This window comes from Myotis lucifugus, unplaced genomic scaffold (assembly GCF_000147115.1).
Source record: "Myotis lucifugus unplaced genomic scaffold, Myoluc2.0 scaffold_0, whole genome shotgun sequence".
In the NCBI taxonomy this organism is placed as follows: Eukaryota; Metazoa; Chordata; class Mammalia; order Chiroptera; family Vespertilionidae; genus Myotis; species Myotis lucifugus.
Window position 1 is genome coordinate 46,132,859 of NW_005871048.1, and position 14,536 is coordinate 46,147,394.

At 40.1% G+C, this 14,536-nt stretch overlaps 1 protein-coding gene across 4 annotated transcripts; it reads left to right on the forward strand.

The window, feature by feature from the left end:
* The first annotated feature begins 392 nt into the window (after positions 1–392).
* On the forward strand, positions 393–14,333 carry DIMT1 (DIM1 dimethyladenosine transferase 1 homolog). Of its 4 annotated transcripts, XM_006081418.3 has the most exons (12): positions 393–576; positions 906–979; positions 2,105–2,191; positions 4,092–4,153; positions 4,239–4,332; positions 4,418–4,467; positions 7,412–7,535; positions 7,671–7,763; positions 9,060–9,124; positions 10,057–10,120; positions 11,391–11,497; positions 13,207–14,333. In XM_006081418.3, exons 1-12 carry the CDS (start codon positions 501–503, stop codon positions 13,247–13,249), a joined length of 939 nt encoding a protein of 312 aa, XP_006081480.1. In that variant the 5' UTR covers positions 393–500; the 3' UTR covers positions 13,250–14,333. The 4 variants fall into 4 exon arrangements, with proteins under 4 accessions (XP_006081480.1, XP_023607354.1, XP_023607358.1 ...); XM_023751586.1 differs by lacking the exon at positions 906–979 and having other exon boundaries at positions 436–576; XM_023751589.1 differs by lacking the exons at positions 393–576; positions 906–979; positions 2,105–2,191; positions 4,092–4,153 and having other exon boundaries at positions 4,256–4,332; positions 4,418–4,461; positions 7,405–7,535.
* Positions 14,334–14,536: the final 203 nt, after the last annotated feature.

The following is a 14,536-nucleotide window of genomic DNA, read 5'->3' on the forward strand; positions in this document are numbered from 1 at the left end:
CTTCTTTGGACATCAACGATCCCAGAACCTGGTTTCTATAAAGCCTCCACCAGGCCTAATCGCTTTATAGAACTTAAACCTCCACAATCCCCAGAGTACCATACCAAAAACCATTTAACCATGGGGATTACCATACCAAAACCTATCTAACCAACTGTGCTCATTGGGGCGGCAGGCCATGCCCAGACCAAGCCTAGCCAATCCAAACTTTCAGAATCGGTAGCGCGGTGTCTTCTGGGACCTGTAGGCTTCCACGGTTAGGCTTTGCTCTAGCTCATGACTACAATGCCCGGCGGCCCCTGGGCTCCAAGGCCGGCCCTCTTCCTGGGGGCGGAGCCCAGAGCGAACGGGGGGCGGGCCCGCGCCTCTCCCCTCCCCTCCCCAAGGGGCTGGGAGTGGTTCGGTGGCGCGGCCGGCGGTTCCCACGTGGTGCGGTGACTGGGGTAGCGGGCTCTGGTCCCCGCCGACTTCCTGGGCCTGTGCGCCCGCTGCCTGCAGAAATGCCCAAGATCAAGTCTGGGGCGAGCGGCCGGCGCCGCGAGCGGCAGCAGGGCCGGGAGCTGAAGAGCGCGGGAGGTGGGTCCGCCCCGCGGGAGCTGAGGTCGGGTCGGGTCTGCCGGCGGGAGCTGAGCCCGGGGTCTGGACCTAGCTCTGGGCCGGGACAGTGAGATCTCAGGTCCTGGGACTCCGGGGGCGCGGGCCGCGGGCCCTGCGCGCTGTCTCCGGCTTCCTTTCCCGCAGAAGTTATGGGCTGAGCGTCAGGCCGGGCTCCAGGGGTGACGTTTGCTGCGTCTCGTTGGCGCACAAATCTTCCGCCCATCTTCTCAGGTGCCTTCTTGTCTGCGACCGTCTTCTAATACCTAATAGTAGTTGGAAAGTTAAGGCTGTTTCGTGTTTTCTTTCAGGACTCATGTTCAACACGGGGATTGGGCAGCACATTTTGAAAAATCCTCTAATTGTTAACAGCATTATCGATAAGGTGGGTGTGGAAAAGGAAAGGGAGTTACTAAGTAATTACTATTAGGAATATTTGAGCGCACAGAGGATGTCTGGCACAAAGTAGATGCTCTTTAAAGACTTGTTGAATGAACTGAAGAATTTTCTAGTTTTCACAAGCTGTCTTTGCCATGATTTGCTTTAATTCTGTGAGTCTGGATTTCTACTGGTTCCGAATTCTTTTTCTTTGTATAGATTATTTACTTCATAGCTGGACATTTGTTCAATTCCAGATTATTATTATTCCCCAATCACTTTTTCTAGGAACCACCCATGACTGTTAGTTTTTATTTACTTCAGAGGCTAAAGATAAACAGAGATCTTAGGAAGTTTGTTCCCCCAGAAAAACTTATATGATACAGTGCAGTTCCACATATAAACTCTTTGGAGTATTCCTCCGGTATGTGTTATTGATGTTCTCTATTGTTTCAGATGATTGGGGATGCTAGGACATGAAATACAGGAGGTGCAAATTACTTTCATGGCCACAAAGGGAGCATCCTGGAGCAGTAGAAAGCATTACATAATTAAAGGACCTCATCTTGACTTCTTGTTATTTGCAAAATGAGGGTTGGCCTAGCTTTTTAACATTTTTGGTTCATGGATTCCTTTGAGCATCTGATAATAGCTATGGATCCAGAATACTGCAGCTGTGTGCATACAAACATCCACTATTTGTACAATTTCTGGGTACTCCCGCATCCCTGAAAACAAACATATGTTGAGAATTGAGAAATCCTGGTACAGCACACTATGATTCTCTGGCAAAATCATTACTGTGTATATATAGTCCTTTCCAGTTTGAATTTATTGATAGCAGACTTGGTAGCAAGAGGCTATTGAAATCATTTCCAAGGTAGAAAGCAAAATGCCAACCCCAGAAAGAACTATTGTGGGTTTCTGACTCCTAACTATTGTCCCAAGTTAGGAAAAGTGTCAGATTTCCACTTGCACCAAATGTTAGATAATTTTGTTAAGCATATAGATCATGAAGAAACTCCTAAAAATTGAGTTAGAATAAAATGTCTTAATAGAGTGCTTTCTAGCAAAGATATTCAGGTGTAAATTATGTGGTCAGGGAAGCTAAAGTGGTTGTGTTTGCTTGCAGGCTGCCTTAAGACCAACTGATGTGGTGCTGGAAGTTGGACCTGGAACTGGCAATATGACTGTTAAGTTGCTAGAAAAGGCAAAAAAGGTAAAAGGATTTCATGTTTGGTGTCATAAATGACTATATGAGTAAGCTCAGGTGGTTTATAAATATAAATATTTTAATTAATTGCTATTATTTTAACAGTAACTCTTAATCCTTTGCTAGAAATTTTATCTTAGAAAACATGGGTGAATGGGTACAGGTGGTCAAAAGGTACAAGCTTCCAGTTATAAAATAAGTCCTGGGAATGTAACAGACAGCCTGGTGATTATAGTTAACAATACTGTACTGTGTATTTGAAAGTTGCTAAGAGAGTAGATTTTAAAAAAGTTTTAATCATAAAACAAAAAAAAATTGTGACTGTGTGGTAATGGATGTTAACTAGACTTATCTTGGAATATATACGTATTATGTTGTATACCTGAAACTGATATAATGTTATATGTCAACTATATCTTAATTCTTTTAAAGGGATTAAAAGAAAATGTGGGCTGTATCAGTCAGGAAAACAGAAACCACATTAGATATTTCAATACAGGGAAATTAGTACAGGGAATTGGTTACATGGTTGTTACAGGACTAAAAGAATAAAATGAGAACATTGAAGTAACCCAAGAATAATAATTGCAAAAAGCAGTTATCACCTCTAAGCTCAGGGAAACCAAGGAAGGAAGTTGGAGTTATTGGAACCTAGAACTTTGGAACCTAAAGAGCTAGAACACAGGCCCCTGACTTTGGGGTACCACCTGGCCACTGCTGGTGTCTTCTTTGTCTCTTGGCTGACCCAGTTTCCAATTAAATGGAACGATTGTTCTGTCCTCGGGTAGAAGTAGGTAGCACATTTTAAGGCACTTATTTGAAGAGACTTTAGTGAAGAGACTACTTATAAAATGTGTGGAAATGGGGTTAAAGGGAACCAGTAAGCATTAGTGAAAGACCCAGGGACTAGCAACAGCAGGTAACAGTTCAGAGGACTTAGGGACAAGAGGAGGGAACTGTGTTATTGAGTCATTGAACAGGGACCATTGATAGTGGAACACAGCCACTGCCAGAACACCTGAAAGGCATGGGCGGGCATTAGGAAATACTCAGCCTCTGTCCTTATGCCCTAAAATGCTGGTTCCTTTCATTGGCTAATCCCAGCTAGAAATCTAGGGCAAGGGAGGGGACTGCATCACTCTACAGGGCACAGGGAAAGCTGGAGAAAGGAACTGAAAGTCAAATAGACTAAGCAGCACATGTATCTAGTCTGCAGACATGGTCTTCCTGGAAGTCATTAAACCTCAGCTGATAGTGAGTTAAAATGACAATTTCAGCCTTACCTGGTATCCCTTTACATTCAGAAATTATCTATGCTGTGTACTCTGAACTTAATAGATGAAAGAAATGATACACTCATTCTAGGAGCAGTTGTCTTTCTGTGCGTCTGTCTAGAACAGTGGTTGGCAAACCGCGGCTTGCGAGCCACATGCGGCTCTTTGGCCCCTTGAGTGTGGCTCTTCCACAAAATACCACGTGCGGGCATGCACATACAGTGCGATTGAAACTTCATGGCCCATGCGCAGAAGTCGGTATTTTGTGGAAGAGCCACACTCAAGGGGCCAAAAAGCCGCATGTGGCTCGCAAGCCGTGGTTTGCCGAGCCGCAGTTTGCCGACCACTGATCTAGAACATTTACTACACAGACTTTTGTGTATTTTTTTCATCCTCTGTTCAGTTACAAACATGGAGCCAAATGAACATAATTCTGTCCATTATTTGTGTAGTACTCTCTAGCTGACCACCTTTCTGGGTGGTGTTTTCCATTGTTTGAAATGGAAGGGAACAATTGAAAGAATATTGGTAGTAGAATTGGAAAAAAGAAATTTAGTTCATGTAAATCATGTAAGAATTACTATTAAGATAAGAATAGCTTTATATTCCATAATTATTATTTTTTAATTTAGGTAATTGCCTGTGAACTTGACCCAAGGCTAGTAGCTGAACTGCACAAAAGAGTTCAGGGCACGTGAGTATTCATAATGGAATTAAAGTGCATTTCAATCTCATAAGACAATATTCTTTTTAAGTTTTTTGTTTTTTTTTATTATCAGACCTCTGGCCAGCAAACTTCAAGTATTGGTGGGTGATGTGTTGAAAACAGATTTGCCATTCTTTGATGCTTGTGTAGCAAATTTGCCTTATCAGGTATGTTTTCAGATTTTTGGGAACATTATATTAAATGTTTCTCTGGTGTGTCTTTCCCAGAAATAACTAATTAATTCTTTTACAGATCTCTTCTCCTTTTGTCTTCAAATTGTTGCTGCATCGACCTTTTTTCAGGTTTGTGACAAACACCAAAATGACTGCCAAACAAGTAGAAAAATTGACAGTTTTCAACAAGAAAATTGACAGATTAGGTCATGAACACAGCTAAAGATGAAAGTTAATTCAATTGCCTGGCCGGTGTGGCTTAGTGGATTGAGCAACATCCCATGTACCAAGAGGTCCCTGGTTCAATTCCCGGTCAGGGCACATGCCTGGGTTTTAGGCTCGATCCCTAGTAGGGGGCTTGTAGGAGGCAGCGGTTGATGTTTCTCTGTGATCAATGTTTCTATCTTTGTCTTTCTCTAAAAAAAAACAATTAAAACTTTTTTTGTAAAGAGAGTTAATTCAGTTGAAAAACGACTGGATAGTTTGGTAGAAAATATCAATTTCTGTGGAGGTCTTTCTCTCTTTTTGTATTTGAGTTATTAGGGGAGGTGTGGTGTAAACCCTGCTTCTGAGATCAGCAACTTTTCCCTAGTTTCTCATCCTCAGGTTAGACTTTTTGTTACCTTACTAGAGGCCCCATGCACCAGTGGCCTGCACCCTCAGCCTGGCCTGCACCCTCTTGCAATTCGGGACCCCTCAGGGGATGTCGGACTGCTGGTTCCCCCAAGGCATGTAGTAGTGTGTGAAGCAGCAAGCGGCTGGAGAGGAGCCTGGGCTGGGCACCATGCTACTCCCGCTCATCCTGGCCCTGATGCGCCTACCGCTGCTCAGTAGGGTGCTGCTGTGGTAGCGCCCCTCAGTCAGCTGAGCAGTGCTACAGCTATGGGAGTGCACTGACCACCAGAGGGCAGCTCCTGCATTGACCATCTGCCTCCTGGTGGTCAGTGCACATCATAGCGACCAGTCAAGTGGTTGTTCGGTTGCTTAGGCTTTTATATATATACTAGAGGCCCGGTGCTGCTGAGGAGGTAGGAGAGGCTCCCACCACCACCGCTGTACTGGCAGCCGTCAGCCTGGCTTGTGGCTGAGCAGAGCTCCTCCATGTGGGAGCTCACTGACCACCAGAGGGCAGCTCCTTCATTGAGCGTCTCCCCCTGGTCGTCAGTGTGTGTCATAGTGACCAGTCATTCCCAGTCTTTCTGCTGTTAGGGTCAGTTTGCATATTACCCTTTTACTATATAGGATAGAGGCCTGGTGCGCGGGTGGGGGCCGGCTGGTTTGCCCTGAATGGTGTCCCGGATCAGGGTGGGGGTCCCGCTTGGGTGCCTGGCCAGCCTGGGTGAGGGGCTGATGGCTCTTTTCAGGCTGCCCGCACCCCCTTCAGGGTGGGGGTCCCCACTGGGGTGCCTGGCCAGCCTGGGTGAGGGGCTGAGGGCCCTTTTCAGGTGGGCCAAGCCTGCAACGGAAGCTCCCAGTCTCCTTTTTTCCTTTTTTTTTTTATTATTCTGGGATTTATTTACCTTCTGTAATTGAAACTTAGTTGCGGCTCCAGCTCAGGCCGGCTGGCTGAAAGCAGGTATCTAGGGTTTGTTTAGCTTCTATAATTGATACATTGTTTCTTAGAGTGCAGCTCAGAGCTGGGCTGCGGCAGGTGGGGAACCTTGGCTTCCTCCATCACTGGAGCAACCAAGCCTCATGTTCACTTCAGCTGCCTGGCTGCTGGCCGCCATCTTGGTTGGCAGTTAATTTGCATATCGCCCTGATTAGCCAATGGGAAGCGTAGCGGAGGTATGGTTAATTACCATGTTTGTCTATTATTAGATAGGATATATATATCTAGACTAGAGACCCAGTGCATGAATTTGTGCACCAGTGGGGTCCCTTGGCCTGGCCTCCGGGATCGGACCAAAACTGGCTCTCTGACATCCCCTGAGGGGTCCCAGATTGCAAGAGGGCGCAGGCAAGGCTGAGGGACCCCATCGGGGCCGGTGAGGGACGTAGAAGTTGGCCAGTTAGGGAGGGACCGTGGGAAGCTCCAGTGCGTGTCCGGATCATCTTGCTCAGTCCCGATTGGCTGGACCCCGGCTGCAAGCTAACCTACCAGTCTGAGCATCTGCCCCCTCATGGTCAGTGCATGTCATAGCAAGCGGTTGAGCGGCCTTAGCATATCATTAGCATATTACACTTTGATTGGTTGAACAGATGACCGGACACTTAGCATATTAGGCTTTTATTATACAGGATAGATGTCTACACAACTGCAGTGGCTTCCTAAAGTGTTTCTAGGATAATCTATACCAATCATTTTCAAACTGCAAGCCAAAAACCCCTTAGTGGTTATAAAATAAATTCACTGGGTCATGATTGTCTTTTTTATTTTTTTAATGATATGGAATGGAATATATCAGAGGGTCTTAAGTGCATGTGGCCCAGGTGATCATAATTTTACAAAACTTTTGTTTAAGTTACATAGGCACATACACATACAGATATTTGTGGCATGAGTGGCAATGTCAAATGTATTTCTTAATGTGACTTACATTCAAAAAAGTTTGAGTCAAAACCTACCTTTGAAGATGGTCATTTTCTGTTCAAGAACCTCCAAAAGCCTGCCATTGGTTGCTGAATTAGAAAAACAAACAAACTATATTCCTTAATCTGCTAAATCAGGACACTGATTTCACAACCTGCCTCAGCTCTTCCATAAGGGTGTTTGCTACCCCATGAATATAATTTATCTACTGAGCCAATTTAGTTTTTTGGGTTTTGTTTTCCTAGAAGGGGTGAGATAGATTGGTGCTGATCTGAAATACTTTTTCATTTGATCATTGAGGGCTTACATTGGCAAGGGGTGAGAGGTATAGCCATTATAAAATGAAAAAAGCCAACTGGGTCATTTTGTGATAATAAAGCTAAGGCTGGTGTTCTCCTATCTTCTAACCAGCTAGACGAATTGTCATGAACTGCAGGTGTTGCTTTGCTCTGTTTCCTGCTCAAGAAAATCTGTTGAAGTTCAAATATATTAATAGTTGAAAGTCACCATTTTCCTTATTCCTTTTTGTTGTCTTTTCAGATGTGCTGTACTTATGTTTCAAAGAGAATTTGCTCTCAGACTGGTTGCAAAACCTGGGGATAAGTTATACTGCAGACTCTCAATTAATACACAGCTGTTAGCCCGTGTGGACCATTTAATGAAAGTAAGTGACTATTATTGAACTAATGTGACTTAACTCATCCTCTGGTATGTAGCTGTGCTGTCTGTGAGGAGAGCATATTTGATTACTAATTTAGTTATTTTTGAGATGACTACTGAAACATTTTCTGATTAACAGGTTGGAAAGAATAACTTCAGACCACCACCCAAGGTGGAATCCAGTGTTGTAAGAATAGAACCTAAGAATCCGCCACCACCTATCAATTTTCAGGTGAGGTTAAAATGCTAGGTCATTCAGTGATGGAAAAAAAATGTCCAAGCTGGGAGATGTGTGTCTGTAACAGCAGAAAAATACTGAGTCAACCTAAATGTCCTAACAGGAAAATGTTAATTATGATACATCCTGTGACAGAGTAGATGGAATAATTTGACTCAAGATAGTTGTGAAGACCACAAAAGCACATGGAAAATGTTCACAAAATGTAAAAAGATTAGAATCCCATTGCATTTTGTGGAGGATTATAGGTATAGAAAACTTTCTATTTGAGTAAGACTTGGAAAACAAGATGAGGTGAAAATAGTTGTTAGAATAATATTATGTATGGGAAACACCTTTTAATCAAAATTCTTATTTTTGTGATTTAAAAGGGAAGGAAACCAGATCCCTTGATATAAAACCTTACTGCAACCACTTTGGATAAAAACATGCTTGTGTGGTCAATAACTGGTGGTAAATGGAGTGGCTTATCAATCTCTTGGATGATTAGTGACTTTGAACATGTTTTCATATGTCTCTTGGCCTTCCTTATGTCCTCTTTCAAAAAGTATTTATTTAGGTCCGTTGCCCATTTTTTGATTGGGTTATCTTCCTTTTGTTAAGTTGTATGAGTTCCCTGTAAATGTTGGAGACTAAACCCTTATTGGAGATAACATTGGCAAATATGTTCTTCCATGCAGTGGGCTTTCTTCTTGTTTTGTTGATGGTTTCTTTTGCTGTGCCAGAAGCTTTTTATTTTGATGTAGTCCCATTTGTTTATTTTATCTTTAGTTTCCATTACCCTAGGAGCTGTATCGGTGAAGATATTGCTTTAGCATGTCTGAGATTTTGCTGCCTGTGGATTCCTCTAAGATTTTTATGGTTTCCTGTCTTACGTTTCAGTCCTTTATTCATTTTGAGTTTATTTTTGTGTATGGCGTAAGTGGTCTAATTTGTGTATGGTGTAAGTGGTCTAGTTTTATTTTTTTGCATGTATCCCTGAATCATGTTTTTTTTTAAATGACAGATGGCATATGACACTTTAGGTGCCCAAATACTATATTGTTCTTTGTTCAGATGTGGAATAATGTATTTTTTGGAATTGAGGTTAAAATATTCAGTGAGGTGTACAGAAGTTAAAAAAAAGTATACATCTTACTTTTGCATGTGTCAGCCACATCAAGATATAGAACATTTTCATCACTCCAGAAGGTTCGTTCCAGGTTTATATGTTAGTAGACACAATAATACCTAGCAGGCCTAGAAAAGAAGTTTGACATTTTGTAAGAAAATATTCATCTTTTCTTTCAGGAATGGGATGGCCTAGTAAGGATCACCTTTGTTAGGAAAAACAAGACACTGTCTGCTGCATTTAAGTAAGTATTTTACTGATTTATAATGTATGAAGGACCAATGCTCCAGACACTAGGCTAACTGCTAGAATTTTGTCCTTTTCCTGAACATGTATATCCTAAGCATAATGACTGCCCATGTCCAGACACACTTTACCTTTTTAACTGACTTTGTACTTTGGGAGGCAGAAGAATTTAATGAAGAAAGTTCCTAGAGTTGGGAATTAGATCAGGTTTATTGGCAATACAGGGAAAAAACAAAAACTGACTACATATCTCCCTACTTTTTCCTTGGAAAAATAGTGATGGGGGACCCCTTCCACATTTGTGTAAGATTCATTTAATTTTATTTACTTGGAAAAATGTAATAGCACTTTGGGGTACAAGAGAGGTGAAAGGTTTAATTGTGTGTGTGTGTGTGTATATATATATATTTTAATATATTAATTTCAGAGAGGGAGAGAAACATCAGTGATGAGAGAGAATCGATTGGCTGCCTCCTGCACACCCCCCACTGGTGATTAAGCCCAAAGCCCCTGGCATGTACCCTGACTGGGAATCGCACCGTGACCTCCTGGTTCACAGCTTGATACTCAACTACTGAGCAACATCAGCCTGGCTAGATTTTCTTTTCTTTTTTTTTTTAGGTGATGTTTTGTGGAGAGTCTGGAATTCCCTTAACATGTTAAGTGCCATGTCAGTCACTAGTTATTGAAATGGAAAGGAAGACAAAACAGGCTTGGCGCTTAATGTGTTAAGAATTGGAGATGTTTATTAGTACTTTACTTTTTAAATATAACTATGTAGTTTGTGGTTGTTTTGTAAGTTTTAAGTATTCAATACCTTTTTTAGTTTCTTAATTTCACCATGTGAAACATTTTTTATCTGATAATAAAAGGAAATTATTGATAATCTCTAATTTTGGAATAATAATACTAATGTCATTTATGCTACAGGTCAAGTGCAGTACAGCAGTTATTGGAAAAAAACTACAGAATTCACTGTTCAGTCCATAATACTGTAAGCAGAAAATGTTTGTGATTTCAATTTGTTGTGTTTTAAAATATCCCTCTATTTCTTATTCCTTTCCATCAAGATTCTTTAATTTTGTACATTCCCTAAGATCCTTAAAAGATCACAAGCAATGTATAACTACCACAACTTTAACAAGTCAGTGCTCATGTATATTTTGTGGAACAGATCTGAGAAATCTCAGTTACTTCACTATATCTTCTTTAACTACTGATAGCTGTTTCAGCCATAGATTCAACTGAGTCATAATTTCCTCAAAGGTGTAGGCATGTGCAGTTTGCTCAGCTTAAAATAATTGTGACCATCCCTTCTTGTCTGTTGCTCATATAGCAATTATAAATTTTAAATGTCAATACCTAGAAATTGATTAGGATAAAGTAGACTAAATAGCAGATTTCTGGTTGTGAGCCTCATGCCTCTTAATCATTATCTGTGCAACATTTTCTTTAAGCCATTTTGTGTCTGTGAGCACACATAAACATCTATATATAAAAGCCAAGCGACTAGAATGACTGGTCACTATGACGTGCACTGTGGCTGTCCAACCGGCCTGATGGGGACGGGGCTGGCCAGCCAACTTCCTGCGGCCCCTCCCCCCTGTTGGCTAGCCTCGATTGGCCTGGTAGGGGCGAGCCGGCCAGACCCCACCCATACACAAATTTGTGCACTGGGCCCCTAGTGTCCATATATAATGACTATTTATTAGTTCTTTCAAATTAATTAAACAGGACAGAAAAAAGCAAATTCCCGTTCTATTTTTGGACTCCTATGGCTTAAGGTATCACATTGCTACCTCCATTTTCTTTTATAGACAAAATCATTAAACATTGCTTAAGAAAGTATTAAGCTGGATTAAGAAAAATCTTTGGATAAAATATGTAAAGTCTGATATATTTAATATTTATTAAGGGTTGGAGGCCATCTCTTAGAGAAAAATTAAGCTGGAAAAATGAGATTGGTGCCAAGAAAATGTGAGTTGTTTTAAAAAGAGTAACAACTGCTTTAAAATTTAGTTTCAGCTCCAATTATTTTGTTATGAAAAGCTGAAACTGATAGAATTTTTTAAAAAGAAGACAATATTCTTGATTCATTCATTGGAGGACTTCTGAGTATTTGGTATGTGCTAAAGATTAATCACTTAGAGAGATGCAAGTAATGGACAGATGGTAACTATTTTATGACTTACTGAACTAAAAAGAAATAGAGTCAAGGTGACTTCATTAAAGATATGTTGTTCATTTATTCTGAATCTTGATAGATAATACCAGAAGATTTCAGCATAGCAGATAAAATACAGCAAATCCTAACCAGCACAGGTTTTAGTGACAAGCGGGCCCGTTCCATGGACATAGATGACTTCATCAGGTAATTACATTTTTCTTTTCCTAAGTGTTTACATTTCTTTACTGTGACACCTTAAGATTAGAGATTTAAAGGCTTTTAAGCGGTGTAAAGTGCTACCTGGGAGTTATTGCATAGCACTTCCAAGGCATAGAATGGTATTTGGTGTAGAAGATGGAGGCTAGTTAGCTGCAGCAGAATGAACATTTTAAGAACAGGAGTAAGTAACAGTCCTAGCCGGAGATGCCTGTGTCAGTGTGTTGTGGTGTGTATGCTCCTACCCTTTAACTCCCTTCTCTAACTCCCTATTCATAACCTACTGTGGGCGGAAGAACCCTAAGACATGTAGTTGGATCTCACTTTTTTCTTTCCTTTTTAAAAAAAATATATTTCTTAATTGATTTCAGAGAGGAAGAGAGAGGGAGAGATAGAAACATCAATGATGAGTGAGAATTATTGATTGGCTGCCTTCTGCATGCCTCCTATTGGGGATCGAGCCTGCAACCAGGCATGTGCCCTTGACTGGAATCAAACCTGGGAACCTTTAGTCCCCAGGCCAACACTCTTTCCACTGAGCCAAACCGGCTAGGGCTCTCACTTTTTTCTTTATTGGGCATAGCTATTGTTAAATAGACCCTAAGCATGAAATAGTTTGTTACAATCATATCTGGGCAATGTACACCAAAATTTATTTTCCTTGAATTATACAAGTCTCATGAAAATAGAGTAAGGCTTCAGTTATCCAGATAATTATTAACCTGTACTCACTGTTTTTAATCACTAACACTTTGGTTTCCTCATAAACCATCACTTAATATAGAAATTTTTGCCTCTTTAGCTAATTCATTTTTAAAGCTTCGATGGTCTAGGGCCGTGGTCGGCAAACTGAGGCTCGTGAGCCACATGTGGCTCTTTGGCCTCTTGAGTGTGGCTCTTCCACAAAATACCACGTGCAGGTGCGCACGTACAGTGCGATTGAAACTTCGTGGCCCATGGGCAGAAGTCAGTATTTTGTGGAAGAGCTGGTATTTTGTGGAAAAGCCACACTCAAGGGACCAAAGAGCCGCATGTGGCTTGTGAGCCGCGGTTTGCCGAGCACTGGTCTAGGGGCCGAATAAAAAAAAAACAAGGGTAGATGGTTACAAAAGTCATTGGTTTGACTTTTCTAAGCTGGAAACACAGTTCTATATAACTAAGACAAGTAGGGTTTACATTTTATATTGGCAGGTTAGTAATACTACTGAGTCTTTATTCAATGTTAATCCTAGAAGTTAAATATTACTCATAAATACCTAGCTTCCTTTTTTAGACATTCTAACCCATCTTGACCTGTTCCTACAAGCCATCCTAAAACTAATCTCCGGTCTAAATAGAAATATTTCCTCTTATTTTCTTTCATTCTCACCAAATTTCTTCCAGTCTTCTTAATCACTTACCATGTTGAAACCATTGCTAATGAGTTCTTAGGTCTGGGATAGTAGAGGTCTATGATACTTTTAGTCAAATTCATAATTTAAGACATACAGGCTATGACAAAAAGAAGTATTAAAAAGATGGGTCTTATACATTTAGTTGGCGAATGTTTCTTTAATGACTAGTGTTCCAAGGGGGTGGGCTTCATAGGTTTGCTGATGTGTTCATGTTTTAGAATTCATGGTATAGGAACTATATGCACTGATCGTTATGTGCTACAGATTAGTTTTTTAATACCATCTCACTTTGGCTCTTTTCAGATTGTTACATGGATTCAATGCAGAAGGTATCCATTTTTCTTAGGTATCTGGAAAACAGAATTTTCAAACTCAAGAAAAGAAACTTGAATTATATATTTTTAATAATTTGAGAAGATATGTATGCTTTTCCTCCACTGGGACACTGTGCTTGACTATTTTTGATTTAATGTTACTATTACTAGTAATTAGTCCAAATTTCTAAGGTACTTAGTCAATTTTAAGTTCCCAAGGTTTTTTTTCCGGTTTGTTTTTAATATTTAACACAGGGCAGGGTCCAGTCTATACATGATAATTATCAAGAGCCATAGACACAACTTGACACTTAAACTTCATTTCTAACAGGTTGTTGTATAAAGATGTTACTCTATTTTCTATGTTATATATTACTGTGAAGACCATTTAGGCCTTCAACTCTTTAGTCCTTTATTCTTCAGGTATAAAGTTAAATATGCTTAACTGAGTCACATATTCCCCATATCATTTATTATTATTCATATGTACAGTAAAACAATTTTCTTATATTTTAATTTTGTTTTTCTCTCTGTTTATCCTATATAACTTCTATCACTGCCTACCTACCCCTTTACTTATCCTGTAACATCACAGTTACATCAGGGTTCTGGGTAAGCTTGAGTCTGCTCCTGAGACCATGTGGTGCCAGACATTACTTCTGGGCATGATTCCTTACCTGTAAAATAAGGATGCTCAACTAGAATGTGAAATGAATTATAAGATTGTATGTTTTTTCTTGGGGAGATAGTAATAGTTTTAACAAAATTTCCAGAGGTTTTAGAAATCAAAACTTCATTTAAAATATCTGCCCATCAAGTTCAAAACAAAACTCAACCAGTAATTTTCCCACAAGAACAGGCTCCCAGTATTCCTCCTATAACTTCTGGATAATGAAAATTTCCAGCACTCTTTTATATACCTGATGCTTAGCTATAATCTATTTAAAATGTAAGGATGATAATTTCAATAGATGTCACAACCATATCTTAATTAGTTACTATGTCTAAATCATTATCAATATTAATTGTTAATGTCCTTTAATAAAGAATTATATATAATAGCTGGTTATTTATATAAGGAAATAAAAATATCTTCATTTTTTATGCCTACCTTAACAGAAGTGTTTCAAATTATTTTAACAAAGGTACACTGAGTAAACCTAGAAAGGAAGTTAATTTGTTTACCTAAACAGATTATTTTTCAAATATGCTTCAAAATGATATTAAGCATTCCTATATAATGAAAATAATGTATTTTTTGTTACTTATTAATAGGAATATCAGCTTTCAAGTCTGAGAAAGTAAAGAATGTTTAATTC